Genomic DNA, 18,448 nt, shown 5'->3' on the forward strand with positions numbered 1-18,448 from the left:
AACTCCATCTGCCACTTCTCAGCCCCTTGCCCCAGCTGGTCAAGATCCTGTTGTAATCTGAGGTAACCCTCTTCACTGTCCACTACTCCTCCAATTTTGGTGTCATCTGCAAACTTACTAACTGTACCTCTTATGCTTGCATCCAAATAATTTATGTAAATGACAAAAAGTAAAGGACCCAGCACCGATCCTAGTGGCACTCCACTGGTCACAGGCCTCCAGTCCGACAAGCCATCCTTCCACTATTACCCTCTGCTTCCTACCATCAAGCCAATTTGCCAGCTCACCCTGGATTCCATTCTAACTATCCAGAGCAGCCTACCATGTGGAACCTTATCAAAGGCCTTATTGAAATCCATATAGGCTATGTCTACCGCCCTGCCCTCATCACCTTCTTGGTCACTTCATCAAAGAATGCTAACAAATTTGTGAGGCATGACCTTCCGTGCACAAAGCCATGCTGATGACTCCTAATCAAACACTGTCTTTCTAAATGCATGTATATCTTATCTCTCAGAATCTTCTCAAGTGACTTACCAACCACAATATTAGGTCTACTGGTCTATAGTTCCCAGGTTTTCCTTTGCAGCCCTTCTTGAAAAAGGCACAACATTTGCTACCCTCCAATCTTCCAGGATCTCACCTGTGGCTAATGATGATGCAAAATTATCAGCCAGGGCATCTGCAATTTCTTCTCTAGCCACTTGCAGTGTTCTTGAATATATCTGGTCAGGACTAGGAGATTGATCCACCTTCATGTATTTTAATATGTACAGCACCTCCTCCACTTTGATACGGACTGTCCCCAAAATATGACCACTAACTTCCCCAAGTTCCCAAGTCTTCATGTGTTTCTCCACAGTAAACACAGAGGAGAAATAGTCATTGAGAACCTTGTCCGTCTCCTGTGGTTTGACACATACATGTTCATTTGGTCCTTGAGGGGCTCTATTCTGTCTCTAGTTATTCTTTTTCCTTTCATATACTTAAAGAACCTCTTTGGATTCACCCCAATATTGTCAACCAAGGCTAACTTGTGTCCGCTTTTCGCCTTCCTGGTTTCCTTCTTTAGTAAACGTCTGTGTCCCCTATATACCTCCAGGGATTCCCTTGATCCCAGTTGCCTATACTTGAGCCGTGCCTCCTTCTTTTTTCTGGTCAAAGCCTCAATATATCATGACAGCCAGGGTTCTCTATTCCTGCCAACCTTGCCCTTCACCCTCACAGGAACATAGAGGCCTTGAACTCTAACTATCTCACTTTTAAAAGCCTCCCACTTGCCGGAGGTCTCTTTGCCTACAAACAAATTACTCCAATCAACTCCTGCAAGCTGCTGTCTAACTCCATTAAAATTTAGCTTGCCCCCGTTTAGAACTTGAACCTGTGGACCAGTTTTGTTCCTTTCCATAACTATTTTAAACTTAATAGAACTATGGTCACCGGTCCCAAAGTGCTTCCCCACTGTCATTTCTGTTACCTGTCCCGTCCCGTTTCTCAAGAGTAGGTTCAGTTTTGCCCCTTCCTGGTAGGACCCTCTATACACCACTTCAGGAAACTCTCCTGAATGCATGTAACAAATTCCACCCCATCTAAGCCCTTAAAGCTATGGCAGTCCCGGTCTATGTTTGGAAAATTAAAATCCCCTATTTTAATAACCCTATTGTTCCTGCAAGTCTCCCCAGTCTCCCTGAATATTTGTTCCTCTAATTCCAGTAGACTACTTGGAGGTCAATAGTACAACCCCAATAATGTCACCATCCCCTTCTTATTTCTTAGCTCCACCCACAAAGCCTCACTGGATGATCCCTCAGTTATTTCATCTCTGGTTGCTGTTGTGATACTTGCCTTGATCAAAAATGCAATTCCCCTCCCCTCCTTCCACTAGCTGTGTCCCACCTAAAGCACCTGTGCCTTGGCACATTGAGCTGTCAATCCTGTCCCTCCCTTAGCTATGTTTCTGTAATGGCTATAATATTCTAGTCCCACATACCTATCCACACCCTGAGTTCATCACCCTTACCTGTCAGCTCTCTTGAAATATATTGAAGTAGATGTAATTTAATCCAACAGGTATTGCTTGTTCCCTGTTGTGTCTCTTCACTTCACTAATTCTGATTATTGTATCTCCTTCCAGCCTCACACTTGCCTAGTTGCTATTGAGGATCCCACCACCCCTGCCAATCCAGTTTAAACCCTCCCTTTTAGCACGAGCAAACCTGGCTGCCTAGATATTGGTCCCCCTCAAGTTCAGATGTAACCTCTCCCTCTTGAACAGGTCACCACTGCCCCTTTGGTTGAAGTACATTCAGAATGCTTGCCATGTAAGCTGCAGGTACATGGTGTACGTGTGCGATTGATGAAGCATGATGCCATGCGCCAATCTGTCTCGCCCCTTGACTATTCACTACTACCAGCATTGGCAAGCTATCAAGACAAGACACAAAATTACTGGGCACATTTAAGCTCTGACTGTGAGGGTGAAGCACATAAAAAAAAGGGTGCAACAGAGATGCGGTGAGCATCCAAGCAGACATAAAGTGAGGGAGAACTAAGAGAGCAAGCCCTGAAGGGTACCCTGGACCAGTCCATGAGCTGGCTGCCTGTTCCTGGAAGCAGCATTGCAATGAAAGGTGTTGCTGTGCTCCGTGCTGCAGCATTGAAGTAGAGAACTCTATTGGGGATTGGAGATGTGCCATGAGGGTGCAGTCATGTTAGTATGTGTTCAATGCCAATGTTCAGGGATGGGGGTGCAGGTGGGCATTGCCTATGGAAGTGTGCTGAGATGTCAGTAACTGATGGAAATCCAGAGGAGCAAGCAGTGGCCTGGAGTCACCTGGCAACTTCTCGGACTTCCATGTCAAGAATTGTCAGGAGGAGAGTGATAAACTGCATATTAATGAGGTGGGATTAGTTAATAATAGCCTGCTAACACATCCAATGGATGGTAATTAACTTATCAATGCTCACCAGTGAGATTCTCATCTCACTGCTCAAAATCTGATTAAAAAATTGGACTTTGTCATCTTGATGTCAATGATCTTATTTCTGCCAGTCTCTCCTGATTTTCCCACATTGTTGAGAGACCAGGAAGACTCCACCCATGTTACCATCAGGCTCTTTTTATTGAATTCAAACATCACCATCTGTTCTGATGGGGCTCAAACCTATGTGTTCAAGGCATTAGTCTGTCGTTCTCAATTACTAGGCCAATGACATTTCCACCACACCATCACTGCCCCAAACATCAGGACACTGAAATGTTTTCTATAGAAAACAATTGAAATCCTTCAAACCATTCCAATTACTCTCATTCTAGAGACAATGCAAATATAATGATCACACGGTATCCTACAACTCTATTAGTCAGGATTGCTATCTTTAAAGAACAAGGAAATAAATAGGCTTCTGATTATATTGCTCGGTAGAATCTTAACAGACAGTTTCACTACCGTGAATATGAATGATTTGAAGATGCTGGTGTTGGACTGGGGTGTACAAAGTTAAAAATCACACAATACCAGGTTATAGTCCAACAGGTTTAATTGGAGGCACACTAGCTTTCGGAGCGACGCTCCTTCATCAGGTGATAGTTGCTCCGAAAGCTAGTGCTTCCAATTAAACCTGTTGGACTATAACCTGGTTTTGTGTGATTGTTAACTATGAATATGAATCTGTTTGTTAGGATTCTACCTAGCTACAAGGCAGAGAGTTCCTACACTGCAATTTCATTGGATAATCTATTTGAAACAGACATTTGACTAGAGGTGTTATACAGAGTGACTCTTTCCCTCTCTCCTCACAGAGTAGATCCAACACTGAAGTAGCAGGATCGTCACTAAATCAAGGTATTAAAGTGTCAGTAACAATAAATTCTCCACAAATAAACCCTCAGGTAAGGTCAAGAATGAAGCAAAAAGCAATAGTATATTCATCCGATATATAAGTTCAGGTTTAAATAATTTGTCAGCCTACAATTTGCGAGAACTTGACTGGGAGCAGGAAACTGCAAGGACATAGTCAAAACAAATGGCAGATGGCATGTGAGAACATAGTCAGTCACTCAATTTTTAGATGTGAAAATCAAATTGAAAAACTGTCTTGATGCTGAGGGACCCAGAGCATTGATGGAGCAAACATATTTAAATGCTTATGGCAGAATCTCAAAAAATGGGAACAGGGTAGTCCTGAGACTGGCTGATTGGCTGATAGCAGGTATGAAGAGATCGGCTACTGGGGAGATGTTGAGTAGGTTGGGCCTGCTCTCACTAAATACAGAAATGAGAGGTGACCTTATTTAAACTTACACGATTCTTAGGATAAATGAAAAAAAAGGTTGCTTTCCCGTGTATGAGAGTTTATGACCAGAAGGAAGAATCACAGAATAAGTTGGAATTTCTTTTCTTAACAGCTAGTGAATCTGTGGAACTGAGCTAATCACAGAGGGCTGTAGAATCTGGGTCATTGAGTACATTCAAGGCTGAGATGGACAATTTCTTTTTTTTGATCAGTCAAAAAATTGAGAGTTATGCGGGAAAGGTAGGAACATGGAGTTAAGGATTATCAGATCAACCATGATCTTACTGAATGGTGGAGTAGCCTCAATGGGCTGAATGGTCTACTTCTGCTCCTACATCTTAGGCCTTATGGTCATCTGAAATTTGGGAGATCAGCATTTGACCTAAGTCCATAAACTAGAATAATATTTTGCCATGTCGACGGATTGTTATGACCAGGTGAGGAGGGACTGGCTGTTTTTTTTTTCTCTTTCCCCTCCTCATTTGACTGCAACATGTTTGTAACTTTTAATAAAATCCTGAATGAGATGTGGTTGTCGCTGGCAAGACATTGTTTTCCCACCCTTAAATTATTCTTGGACTCATCAACCTGCCAAGTCATTTAAGAGTCAACTACCAGTGCTTTAGTCTTGAGTCACATGAAGGGAAAACAGGTAACCAAGACAGATTTCCTTACCTAAAGCAGATTAACAAACTAAAGTGAATTTTAAAGTAAGCAGTAGTGGCTTTATCATCACTAGGACTAGCTTTATTGCTTGAAGGTAAACTTCAACAGTTAAGGTGAGATTTGAACCCATGGCCTCGGAGCAGTTACTGCACTATAATAGCACTCCCTGCATCCCACTACCTCCACCTCATGCCTGGGTTGCCAATGTTTAATGACAAACTGGTGCAGAAGTGAGCCACTACTATGGAGTTGAAACACCAACGAAATGGAACTTGGAAATATTAAGTCGTGCACATTTTCACTAGACAAGACTGTGTAACATTGTGATGCAATGAATGGATATTTTGAGACAGAGTGGAACCAGGAATCTTTGAGTTTCAGGGAAAAAAAAACTGCCTTGGATTGGTTGAGCTGCAGTTTGGTGCAGATCTCTATTTCTGGCAAAGTTTTTGCATCTTCCTGTTTAAAGTCAGTCACCAAATAATGATTTAGCTTCTCTGTCATTTTTCCATGATAGTTATAAATTCTCCTATAACTTCTTGGAATGTAATTACATTTCTCTTTGTAAATCTGGATATTTTTACATACGTATAGAGCTTTTTTTTACAGTCTTAAATCATTTTGGGCTTATCAGTTTCCTTTTTGGAGAATTCAAAAAAATCCCCTGACCTCAGGCTTTCTATATTTTTTAGTGACATTATCAGACTTTTGTTTGTGTAATATAGTGTTCAACTTCCTTTGTTGGACTTTGTTGTTGGTTTTTGAGCTTCAAAGCAATGGGTGCTTGCTCTAAGCCATGTCTTTATTCAGTTAAAACTTATAATTGCCTGTCATCCATCATATCTTGCTGGTCTTATAGAGTCATAGAGATGTACAGTATGGAAACAGACCCTTCAGTCCAACTCGCCCATGCCAACTAGATATCCCAAGGTATCCCAATGACTGCAGATGCTGGAAACCAGATTCTGGAGTAGAGTGGTGCTGAAAAAGCACAGTAGTTCAGGCAGCATCCGAGGAGCAGGAAAATCCGACGTTTCGAGCAAAAGTCCTCCATCAGGCCCGAAACGTCGGATTTTCCTGCTCCTCGGATGCAGCCTGAACTGCTGTGCTTTTTCAGCACCACTCTACTCCAGAACCAGATATCCCAACCCAATCTAGTCCCACCTGCCAGCACCCGGCCCATATCCCTCCAAAGCCTTCCTATTCATATACCCATCCAGATGCCTTTTAAGATGTTGCAATTGTACCAGCCTCCACCACTTCCTCTGGCAGCTCATTCCATACACGTACTACCCTCTGCATGAAAAAGTTGCCCCTTAGGTCTCTTTTATATCTTTCCCCTCTCACCCTAAACCTATACCCTCTAGTTCTGTACTCCGCCACCCCAAGGAAAATACTTTATCTATTTATCCCATCCATACCCCTCATGATTTTATAAAGCCCTATAAGGTCACCCCTCAGCCTCTGACGCTCCAGGGAAAACAGCCCCAGCCTGTTCAACCTCTCCCTTATCTTGATGGTTTCCTTTGGCTCAATTTAAGATCCTAGTTTTGGATGGAACTGCATCACTTTCAAATATAATGGAAAATGTTATCATGTGATAGTCACTTTTACTGAAAGGTTCTTTTGCAACAAGATAATTAGCTTTTCATTTCATAATAATAGATCTAAAATAGTCTTGAAAATAACTTGATAGACCGTTCATATCTCACAATTTTAATGTGTTGTTGGCTGACATGTTTCCATTGATGTTGAATTTAATTTTCTTTGAAACAAATCATAATAACTTTACTTCTATGTTTTGAATGTACAGAGACTTTCCCCTGATTCCTTACTGATGGAACTTCATCAATTTGTGCTTCATCAATTTCCCGCATTATATTCCGTCTACCATGTGTTTTTGTCCAATCACTTAAGCTGTCTGTATCTGTCTGCACATGGTGTCATCCACTTGCTTTCCCACCTATTTATGAGTCATTCACAAACTCGGCTATAGTGCATTAACTTCCCTTATCAAAGTCCTTCAATATATATTGTAAATAATTAACACGCTCCGCACTGATGACTGCGGTATACCACTAGTTATAGATTGTTGACCTGATAATTATCACCCCACTACCTTATTCCAAGTTACTGTTTTCTACTTATTAGGCAATCAACTGTCCTTGCTAATATATTGCTTCCAATAGCATAGGTTTTTAACTTATTAAGTAGCCTCATGTGTGTTACCTGGTCAAATGCACTCTGAAAATCAAAGTACTTCATATCCAATGCTTCCCCTATATCTACCCTGCTTGTTACCTGCTCGGAGAGGTCTCATAAGTTTAGCAGATATGTTTTCCCCTTCACATGAAGCCATATTAACTCTGTTGATCATATTCTGCATTTCTAAATGCCCCACTAATACATCTTTTATAACGGACCCTCACATTTTCCCAATAACAGATGCTAAGTTAACTGGCCCATAGCTACCTTTTTTTTGTCTCCTCCCCTTTTTAAATACAGGAGCTATATTGGGTAGCATGGTGGCTCAGTGGTTAGCACTACTGCTTCACAGGGCCAGGGACCTGCGTTCGATTCCCACCTTGGATGACTGTCTGTGTGGAGTTTGCACATTCTCCCCGTGTCTGCTTGGGTTTCCTCCAGGTCCTCCGGTTTCCTCCGACAGTCCAAGGATGTGTAGGCCAGATGAATTGGCCATGCTAAATTGCCCATAGTGTTAGGTACATTAGTCAGGGGTTAAATATAGGGTAGCAAAATAGGTCTGGATAGGTTACTCTTCGGAGGGTCAGTGTGGACTTGTTAGGCTGAAGGAACTGTTTCCATACTGTAGGGAATCTAATCTAATTTCCAATCTTCTGGAACTTCTGAAAAATCAAACGATTACTGGGAGATTATTAGTTGTACATTGATTAGCTCTGTAGCTACTTCCTTTAACATCCTAGGATCCATCTCATCAGGTTTAACAGACTTGTCAGTCTTTAGTTCCAATAGTTTTCCTTCTCCTTCATGATGGCCACCCCTTTCACCTCTACCCTCTGACTCTCTTGAGGTTTTGATTTATTGCTGGTGTTTTCTGTTGTGAAAACTAATGCAAAGTAACTATATGGTTCCTCTACCATTTCTTTGTTCCCCATTACTCCATCTCTAGCCTCATTTTCCAGCGGTGCACTGTCCACTCTTGCCTCTCTCTTATCTTTTAGATACCTAAATGAATTATTGTGGTTCTTTTGTATGTTACTCACTAACTCACTCGCATAATTTATCTTGGCCCCTGCTTAATTGGTTTAGTTTCCTCAGCTGGTTTTAAAAGCTTGCCAATCCTCTGTCTTCTTACTAACCTTCATGCTTTCTCTTTTGCTCTTATGCTATCCCTGACTTCCCTCGTCAAACATGGTTGCCTCATCCTCCCATTAATATCTTTCTTCTTCCCTGGGAATCTCTTCAGCCAGAGAGTAGTGAATCTGTGGAACTCATTGCTGCAGAAAGCTGTGGAGGCCAAGTCAGTGAGTGTTTTTAAGACAGAGGTGGTAAGTTCTGGATTGGTAAGGGGATCAAGCTCAGGAAAATCAGGTTGAGAAATATTTCCACAATGATTGAATGGTGGGAGACAAAACAAAAGCTGCAGATACTGGAATCCACGGTAGGCAAGCAGGAGGCTGGAAGTCAGGCAGCATCAGGAGGTGCAGAAGTCGATGTTTCGGATCTAACCCTTTTTTAGGACTCTTCAACAGTCCTGAAGAAGGGTTACACCAAAAATATTGACTTCTCCACCTCCTGATGATTGACTGGTGGAGCAGATTTGATGGGCCAAATAGTCTAATTCTATTCCTTTATCTTATGGTCTTACGATTTCACAGCACTTTATCTTCAGTGATAGCTATCGCATTTATTTTATCTCTTCCTTTTTCAACTTGAATTTTGAGTCATTTTGGGATGCCTGTAAGATTCAAAGGCAAGAAGCAAAGAAAATCCAGAGTGATTTTCTAAAGAGGAATAAACTAAGTTCAGGAAACCAGAAAGTCAAAATACTCTGGGTAGAGACGATAAATGATAAAGGTAAGATCAGTGTACAGCCTCTTAACACAATAGGGTGGAGTGACAAGGGAGAAATAATGGGACCTTGTAAGAAAGGCATGACATTAATCATAGGAGATTTTAATCTATATGTAAGACTGAAGAAGTCAGATAGACAAAGGTTGCCTGGTTGAGGAGTTTATGTATTTGGGGCATTTTCTTCTGGCAATAGGAGAAGGCAAGGGCCACTGTCCTTGGGGGTTGTCCCCTGTATACATCAGGAATAACTCCTTCCCAAGATGTGATTTCCCCTTTGTTTCTTAACCCTGCCAACACCCAGCGACCTTACTAATAAGATCCCAAGTCCCCAAGGGGATAGCAGAAGTTGCCATAATCTCCAATATTTGAGTTACGGTTGGGGTTCGGGTTGGGGTTAGGGTTAGGCTTCGGGTTAAGGTTAAAAAAACCCATAATATTTCTTTTAGGTATCTAAAAGATAAGAGAGAGTCAAGAGTGGACAGTGCACCGCTGGAAAATGAGGCTAAAGATGGAGTAATGGGGAACAAAGAAATGGTAGAGGAACCATATAGTTACTTTGCATTAGTTTTCACAACAGAAAACACCAGCAATAAATCAAAACCTCAAGAGAGTCAGAGGGTAGAGGTGAAAGGGGTGGCCATCATGAAGGACGGTGGACATGGTGGAGGTACAAGAGAATTACAAAAGTCACAAGTATGAAACGTTTATTCAAAAATGAAGTGTATTTTTGCAGTAACAACGATCATAACACTGGGCGGCATGGTTGCTCAATGGTTAGCACTGCTTTCTCTGTTGTGGTTCTGTTCGCCGAGCTGGAAATTTTTGTTGCAGACGTTTCGTCCCCTGTCTAGGTGACATCCTCGGTGCTTGGGAGCCTCCTGTGAAGCGCTTCTGTGGTGTTTCCTCCGGCATTTATAGTGGCCTGTCCCTGCCGCTTCCAGTTGTCAGTTTCAGCTGTCCGCTGTAGTGGCTGGTATATTGAGTCCAGGTCGATGTGTTTGTTGATGGAGTTTGTGGATGAGTGCCCTGCTTCTAGGAATTCCCTGGCTGTTCTTTGTTTGGCTTGCCCTATAATGGTAGTGTTGTCCCAGTCGAATTCATGTTGCTTGTCGTCTGCGTGTGTGGCTACTAAGGATAGCTGGTCGTGTCGTTTCGTGGCTAGTTGATGTTCGTGGATGCGGATCGTTAGCTGTCTTCCTGTTTGTCCTATATAGTGTTTTGTGCAGTCCTTGCATGGGATTTTGTACACTACATTAGTTTTGCTCATACTGGGTATCAGGTCCTTCATTCTGGTGAGTTGTTGTCTGGTGAGTTGTGACAACAACTCACCTGAATGAAGGACCCGATACCCAGCATGAGCAAAACTAATGTAGTGTACAAAATCCCATGCAAGGACTGCATAAAACACTATATAGGACAAACAGGAAGACAGCTAACGATCCGCATCCATGAACATCAACTAGCCACGAAACGCCACGACCAGCTATCCTTAGTAGCCACATACGCAGGCGACAAGCAACATGAATTCGACTGGGACAACACTACCACTACCACTACCACTACCACTACAGCGGACAGCTGAAACTGACAACCGGAAGCGGCAGGGACAGGCCACTATAAATGCCGGAGGAAACACCACAGAAGTGCTTCACAGGAGGCTCCCAAGCACTGAGGATGTCACCTAGACAGGGGATGAAACGTTTGCAACAAAAATTTCCAGCTCGGCGAACAGAACCACAACAACGAGCACCCGGGCTACAAATCTTCTCCCAAACTTTGAACTGCTCTCTCGACAGCACTAAGGATCCAGGTTCAATTCCATCCTTAGGCAACTGTCTGTGTGGAGTTCGCATATTCTCCCTGTGTCCGCACGGGTTTCCTTCAGATGCCCCAGTTTCTACCCACAGTCCAAAGGTGTGCAGGTTAGATGAATTGGCCATGTTAAATTGCTTATTGTGTCCAAGGATGTGCTGGGTTACAGGGATGGGTTGGGTTGCTCTTTGGAGGGTTGGTGTGCACTCAAAGGCCAAATGACCTGCTTCTATACTCTGGGAATTTTATCATCTGGTCACTTGAACAGGACTTAGAGACAGTAAACATGAAAATAAACTATTTTCAATAACTTGGAGAGATTTGAACTAATTAAGGTGAGAACTTAGGATTTGTAAAAGGCAGATGACCCTTGGCCAAGCTAATTGATTTTTGTGGCAAGGTAAAGGTGAACCTTGATGAAGGGAAAGCATTAGATATTCTCTGCATCGATTTTCAGAGGTTGATGAAGTCTCACATAACGTAATGTTTAGCAAATTGAGGCTCATAGAGTTGGAGGTTTGGTGTCAGTTGGTTTAAGGAAAGAAAGATAGCAAATAGTGGGCAAGTGCTTGCATTTCAGACTGGAGGTTGCTAGGTAGTGATGTTATTTCTCTTTTTGCGATGCACAAATGAAGGATTTTAGCGACAAGCTTAGGTTAGGGAAGCTGGAGTTGTTCCCCTTGGGAAAGGAGAGTGAGGGAAGATTGGACAGAAGCAGATACATTTATGACAGGGTTAGATTCAGTGACAAAGAGAAACTATCCCCATTAGAAGATGCTGTGAGGTCTCTGATCTGTAACTCCTCCCACAGCACCGCAGCATTCAGCAGTGTTTACTATCAGGTTAAGCACATAAACTGGATCAATTGGCTGCATAACACCAAGAGCCTAAGCTGGAAACCACAACAAAAGGTTAAATGCTAAAGACTATGACTCTGGATCAGGCATCCAGTGACTCCACTTGAATGGAGACGGCCACTCAGGGAGCTGTCCAGACATCAGTCATGAGCACCAAGGCTGGGAGATCCATCACAGCTTTTGGAGATTTCATTGTTAACGCATTAAGTCTGGAAGATGTGGACTGCTCCAGAAAAGATGGAGAGGGAGAGTTTTGGGAAAATGACAGCAGGTCAGGTTACAGGGCCAGTGCAGAGCGACGAGACCTTGTTACATTCAGACCTCTTGAATCGATAAGTTGAGCTATGGAGCTGGAAACCAATGAGCTTGTGAATGTTGCACCAGCCATTTCCAGAGGTAGCCATATTGTGATGGTGGGTCTGTGACAAGTTGTGACCAGTTTGAAGGTAGATCAACATCAACATCAATTGAGATGAGTGATAATTTTAGAGCTTGTGGAACTTTGATTTCTGGATTTATTGGTTATTGTTCTGATGGAGTTAACATTGATTCTCAATAACCTGGGCATTGGTCAGGGGAGTCTACACATTGGTGAATCAGCCTCTGTTATTTTTTCACTGACAGACCTTGCAAATGAAGAGGTGAGTTGAGTCAGGCAGTGACGATCGACCAGTGTGATTAATGTAGGAGCTCATTCTGCTTTCACATCCACTGGGTTCTTCTGGGGATCTTTGATCTTCTGAACTCAATCACAATGTAGCATTCCTGCAGGTGGTGACTGGTTTAGGGACAGGATCAGTCTATGTGGCAGGATAGAGAAATAGCAGCACAGAGAATCTTGGCATAAGCACATCTACAAATCTCATCAAACATTGAATCCTAGATTTGGGTAATCTCTGCACAGATGAATGCCAATTGCATGATGTGAGCTGAGGGCCATTTCTTTGCTTCACAAGATGGGCTTGGCTAGAGGGAATGTACCGTGGCTGATATAAGACTACTAGATTCTCTTGTGACTATTGTCTCCTCATCCTCATTGGGTGGTCAGTGTGATGATGTGCCCACCTTTCAGCAACTGGTTCTCCTCAAAGTAAACCACCAGACCTCACGATGAGTGCTTTCATCTTAATGTATTCTGACAGACTGGTCAAAGAGGTGGACAGCTGTGGCCTGGAAGTCACATTATAGGAAGATATAATCTTCCATTTTGAACCAAGTTGAATTTAGACAAATGCGAGGTGTTGTATTTTGGAAAGGCAAATCAGGGCAGGACTTATACACTTCATGATATGGTCCTGGGGAGTGTTGCTGAACAAACAGACCTTGGAGTGCAGATTCATAGTTCCTTGAAAGTGGAATCACAAGAAGATACGATAGTGAAGAAGGCGTTTGGTATGTTTTCGCTTATGGGTCAGAGCACTGAGTGTAAGAGTTGGGAGGTCACATTGTGGCTGTACAGGACAGTGGTTAGGCACTTTTGAAACATTGCGTGCAATTCTGGTCTCCTTCTTATTGGAAGGATGTTGTGAAACTTGAAAGGGTTCAGAAAAAAGATTTACCAGGATGTTGCCAGGGTTGGAGGATTGGAGCTGTAGGGAGAGGCGGAATAGGCTTGGGCTGTTTATCTTGGAGTGTCGGAGGCTGAGGAGTGACCTTACAGAAGTTTATTAAATTGTGAGGGGCATGGATAGGGTAAATAGACAATGTCTTTTCCCTGGGATGGGGGAGTCCAGAACTAGAGGGCATAGGTTTAAGGTGAGAGGAGAAAAATTTAAAAGGGACCTAACGGGCAACTTTTTCACACAGAGGATGGTACATGTATGGAATGAGTTGCCAGAGGAAGTGGTGGATGCTGGTACAATTGCAACATTTAAAAGGCATCTAGGTGGGTATATGAATAGAAAGGGTTTAGAGGGATGGCAAATGGGATGAGATTTATTTTGGATACCTGGTCGGCTTGTATGAGTCGATCAAAGGGTCTATTTCCATGCTGTAGGTCTCTGTGACTCTATGACTTTAATTGGTTCTTGGTCCTAACATCAAATTGAATAAGTTCAGTTGGCACAGCAGTGAATCCTGGAGAAGTCCCATCAAATTCTGTGTCTCTGAGTCCTCAAGAAGGTCATCTCTTCCCCAAAGTGATGACCTCACTAAAGAAGGAGGCAAAATTAGGATCAAGTGCCAATGAAGTTCTGATGCCAAGGATTAAGTGGACTGTTCACTGTTTCAATACCTGATGAGAGCCTGCCACAGCTTCCACTGTTACTGTGCTCTCACAGCGTGGATGAAATAGAGATCAATATCAGTGTTCATGTACCTCATAAACTCACCAATACCCTTCTTTGAAAAGAATGAGAATATTCTGATTCTGTCATCTTGCCATACTGAGCTTTAAATTAGCACATAAACTGAATTACAATACGAACAGGAACGAGGGGAAAATGTTAAGCTGGAATGTAACTACAACCACAGGGTCAAAACGTGTGGCACTGGAAAAGCACAGTCGGTCAGGCAGCATCCGAGGAGCAGGAGAGTCGATGTTTCAAACATAAGCTCTTCATCAGGAATGGGCTGACGAAGAGCCTATGCTTGAAACATCGACTCTCCTGCTCCTCGGATGCTGCCTGACCTGCTGTGCTTTTAGAGCGCCACACTTTTTGGCTATGATCTCCAGCATCTGCAGTCCTCACTTTCTCCATTCCAACACAGGGTGTACAAGAAAGATTTCCTGTGTTCAATTGGGAAATGGCTCCCAGCCACTAAAGGGTAGTTATATATAATGCTCTGCTGTTCAACTCTCCCCTGAGCTCCTTTGCCCAATATCCATCTTACTCAAAATTGTCTCACTCCAAATCTGCAATATCCAACTTTGAACCTTCAATATTCAATTTTATTCAAAATTTCACACCCCTTTATCCCTCTCTATTTATGTGCCAATGTAAAATTTCATCTCTGCACCCAGCGATCCATTATTCCTGATAAACAATCCCCTGACTAACGATGAAAACAATTGGAATGGTCACCGTACCTGAAACATTAACTCTGATTTCTTTTCACAGGTCCTTCCAGACCCGCTGAGCTTTTCCAGCAACTTCTGCTTTTATTCCTGACTAGCGATATTGGGCTGAACGTGATTCTCAATATCCGAGACCCTTCTTCGAGCCTGATATTCATCATGACATACTATTCCTGATATGCTCCATTCCCAGCTGAAAAATGTGTTGCTGGAAAAGCGCAGCAGGTCAGGCAGCATCCAAGGAGCAGGAGTTTCGGGCATGAGCCCTTCTTCAGGAATGAGGAGAGTGTGTCCAGCAGGCTAAGATAAAAGGTAGAGAGGAGGGACTTGGGGGCGGGGCGTTGGAAATGCGATAGGTGGAAGGAGGTCAAGGTGAGGGTGATAGGCTGGATTGGGGGTGGGGGCGGAGAGGTCAGGAAGAAGTTTGCAGGTTAGGAAGGCATTGCTGAGTTTGAGGGATTTTTTCATACTCCATTCCCATTCACAGTATCCACAAACACAAAATCAAAGTACATCCCATTCCCTGCAACAACTTCAGAAGTGAACATGTCAATCAAATGTAGACAGTATATTCCCACAACAGCATTGAGATTAACACTGAATAACAGCAACATAGCAATCATAGAGAGTGACAAGACTCTTTAATAATCAATGTATCTCACAGTATCTGAGTAAAATATTCCAACTCCAATCGGTTCTGAGTTAAAATCAATAGATTTTGATTGCATTTCTCATTCTTTGTGAAAAGAAACACACACTCAGATTCTGACAAAGTTATGCCCAGTGTAATGTTTACATTCTTTTCCACAGACATGGCTCAGTCTTCCAAGTCTACATATTTTAATCAAGATGAACTCCAAGATCACAAGGCCGCTTATGAAAAAGGTGGACTGGGGAACGCTGCCTCTTTGATACAGCAGAAGTTAAATATTCTTTGCAATACCGAGCTGAACATTGCAGTGATGGGAGATTCCGGTGCAGGGAAATCCACCTTCCTCAATGCGATGAGAGGAGTTCAGGGCGATGATGACAGAGCAGCTGAATCTGGGCCCACAGAAACCACAATGAAGCCAACCTCATACCCACACCCTCACCTGCCAAATGTTTGCTTCTGGAACCTGCCAGGAATTGGAACAACAAACTCCCCTACAAAAATGTACCTGAGTGGAATGACTTTTCAAATATATGATTTCTTTGTCATTATTTTACACGGCCGATTCAGAGAAAATGACATTTCTATAGCTAATGAGATTAAAAAGCTTGGGAAGAATCTATACTTTGCCCACTCCAAAATAGATAGTGATCTCTATTCAATGAGGAAGCGAAACAGGAATTTTAATGAAGGGGAAGAACTGAAGACGATCAGAAGAGACTGTGCCAGTAAATTGGAAGAGGCAGGGAGTTCAGCACTCACTGTTTTCCTGATATCAAGCTTTGAAATGAATGGTTTTGATTTTCCAAACTTAAGGGAAACCCTCGCAAATAACCTTGATGATCTAAAGAAGCACATATTCATGATGTCACTTCCAAACACAACCTTGGAAATTATCCATAACAAAAGAAAAGGGCTGAAGAAACAAATCTGGATGTTAGCTACAGTTTCTGGATCAGTGGGAGCAGTTCCAGTTTCTGGCCTGTCCTTTGCTTGTGACACTGGGATACTGGTTTGTGCAATTAAAGAATTCCGTAAATATCTGGGTTTGGACAACGCGTCACTTCAAAGACCAGCAAATAGAACAGGGAAACCTGTAAAAGATCTGAAAGCAGTGGTGAAATCTCCCCTGCTAGGGGAAATAAGTAAGGACTTTGTGTTGCAAAAGTTAAAAGGTTCGGTTTTTGGTGGAATTTCTGCAGCTAAACCTGTCTTTGACTTCATCCCAGTCATCGGTCCAATCTTTGGAGCAGGATCATCATTTCTGCAGACCAGGAAGATGTTGAATAATGTACTGAATGACCTGACAGAGAATGCACAGAGAGTGGTAAAAGCTGTCTTTGGGACTGACTGAAATGCTGACGTATTATGACATTGAATTCCTATAACTTATGAAACATTCCAAAGAAGAAAGCATTGTGGGAAATGCTGGTGTTGGACTGGGGTGGACAAATGAAATGAAATATTTTTGAAATATTCTTTCATTGGCTGTGGGACCTCTTGAAATATGAAAGGATGTAGAAGTTGCCATAACAATGGAATGCGCTTCATTTTTGTAAATTAGGCAGCCTATTTTGACAACAAGTCCTAAAAAAAGCTTTCAGCAAATGTGATTAATGACAAGTTTATTTTCTTTGGATGATGTTTATTAAGTGATAACTGTTTCCCTCTGAACATTAGGAAAACTCCTTCAAACAGTATCAACAAACAAGGATGTGGTTTAACCTTTCAGTCAAAAAAATCACATTGCAACATTTCAGCAATTAATAATTTATTGAAGTACCAATCGGATTACATGCTGAAATCTCAAGGAATCAATTTCTCAATTACAGCAATGACTGTCCTAACGCTGTTTCATTTTTCTCTCTGTTTCACCGTCCTGGTTCTGTGTTCTTTGGTCAAAGCAATCCATTGATCTTAGCTCAGGAATGTGACTGCTGCATCAGTGAATGGACGGTCCCTTCCAGCAATACACTCAGAGGAAACAGTCTGAATGTGCTCTTTGTTCTGTGTTGTTATCGTTACGTTGATATAACAGTTCAAAGATAGATTGTCTCCTTCTTCCTCCTTTGGCTTTCTGTTACATGGAGCAACCATAATATGTGCAACTGTTGGGTGGTCTTAGAGTCAGATGCTCTACTTGTCACTAACCTTTCCCATCAACAGCAGAGTTGACCAGGAATCACTCTCTGCTCTTATCGCCTGCTACAGATGGATTGGAAGAATGCACTAGTTTATTCAATAATAGACTGCACTTCTCAATATAAGTGGAACTTAACATTTCAAAGTTTAAAGTTTGAGGAAGTCTGTCAGTTAATCTGCTTCTAACCTCAATGGAAGATGGTGGCAATTTCAGAAAATTAGCATCAATTGTTTGTCAGCTTTTGAGGTTTCCACAGACCTTACAATGAAATTCTAGCTAACAAGCTGAAAAATTCAATGAAAGTCATTCCCTACATGTGCCATCTGTAGAGACTGATATTTTGTTTAAGAAGATATCTGGTCTTCCAATAAATAGGTAAAAAGATGAGACTTATTGAGAATTTTACAGTCCCTAATGTATCTGACTCTACTACCCATCACTGGCAGTGCATTCCACACACCCACCACTCTCTGTATAAAGAACCTTCCTCTGACACCTCCCCTAAACCTTCCTCCAATCACCTTAAAATTATGTCTCCTCATGATAGACATTTCCGCCTTGGGAAAAAGTCTCTGGCTATCCACTCTATCTATGCCTCTCAACATCTTGTACACTTCTATCAAGTCACCTCACATCCTTCTTCACTCCAATGAGAAAAGCCATAGCTCCCTCAATCTTTTTTCATAAGACATGCTCTCCAGTCCAGGCAGCATCCTGGTAAATCTCCTCTGTAATCTCTCTAAAGCTTCCGCAACGTCCCTATGATGAAGCAACCAGAACTGAACACAATATTCTAAGTGTGGTCGAACGAAGGTTTTATAGAGCTGCAGCATACTTTCACGGCTGTTACACTCAATCCCCCTACTAATGAAAGGCAACACACCGTGCACCTTCTTAACAACCCTATCAACCTGGCTGGCAGTTTTGAGGGATCTGTGGTCATGGACTCT

At 42.4% G+C, this 18,448-nt stretch overlaps 1 protein-coding gene across 1 annotated transcript; it reads left to right on the forward strand.

The window, feature by feature from the left end:
- The first annotated feature begins 3,856 nt into the window (after positions 1 to 3,856).
- Positions 3,857 to 17,972, forward strand: LOC122557467 (interferon-inducible GTPase 5-like). The gene is made up of 2 exons (XM_043705225.1): positions 3,857 to 3,892; positions 15,514 to 17,972. Exon 2 carries the CDS (start codon positions 15,516 to 15,518, stop codon positions 16,707 to 16,709), a length of 1,194 nt encoding a protein of 397 aa, XP_043561160.1. The 5' UTR covers positions 3,857 to 3,892; positions 15,514 to 15,515; the 3' UTR covers positions 16,710 to 17,972.
- Positions 17,973 to 18,448: the final 476 nt, after the last annotated feature.

Source organism: Chiloscyllium plagiosum, chromosome 15 (assembly GCF_004010195.1).
Source record: "Chiloscyllium plagiosum isolate BGI_BamShark_2017 chromosome 15, ASM401019v2, whole genome shotgun sequence".
Taxonomy (NCBI): Eukaryota; Metazoa; Chordata; class Chondrichthyes; order Orectolobiformes; family Hemiscylliidae; genus Chiloscyllium; species Chiloscyllium plagiosum.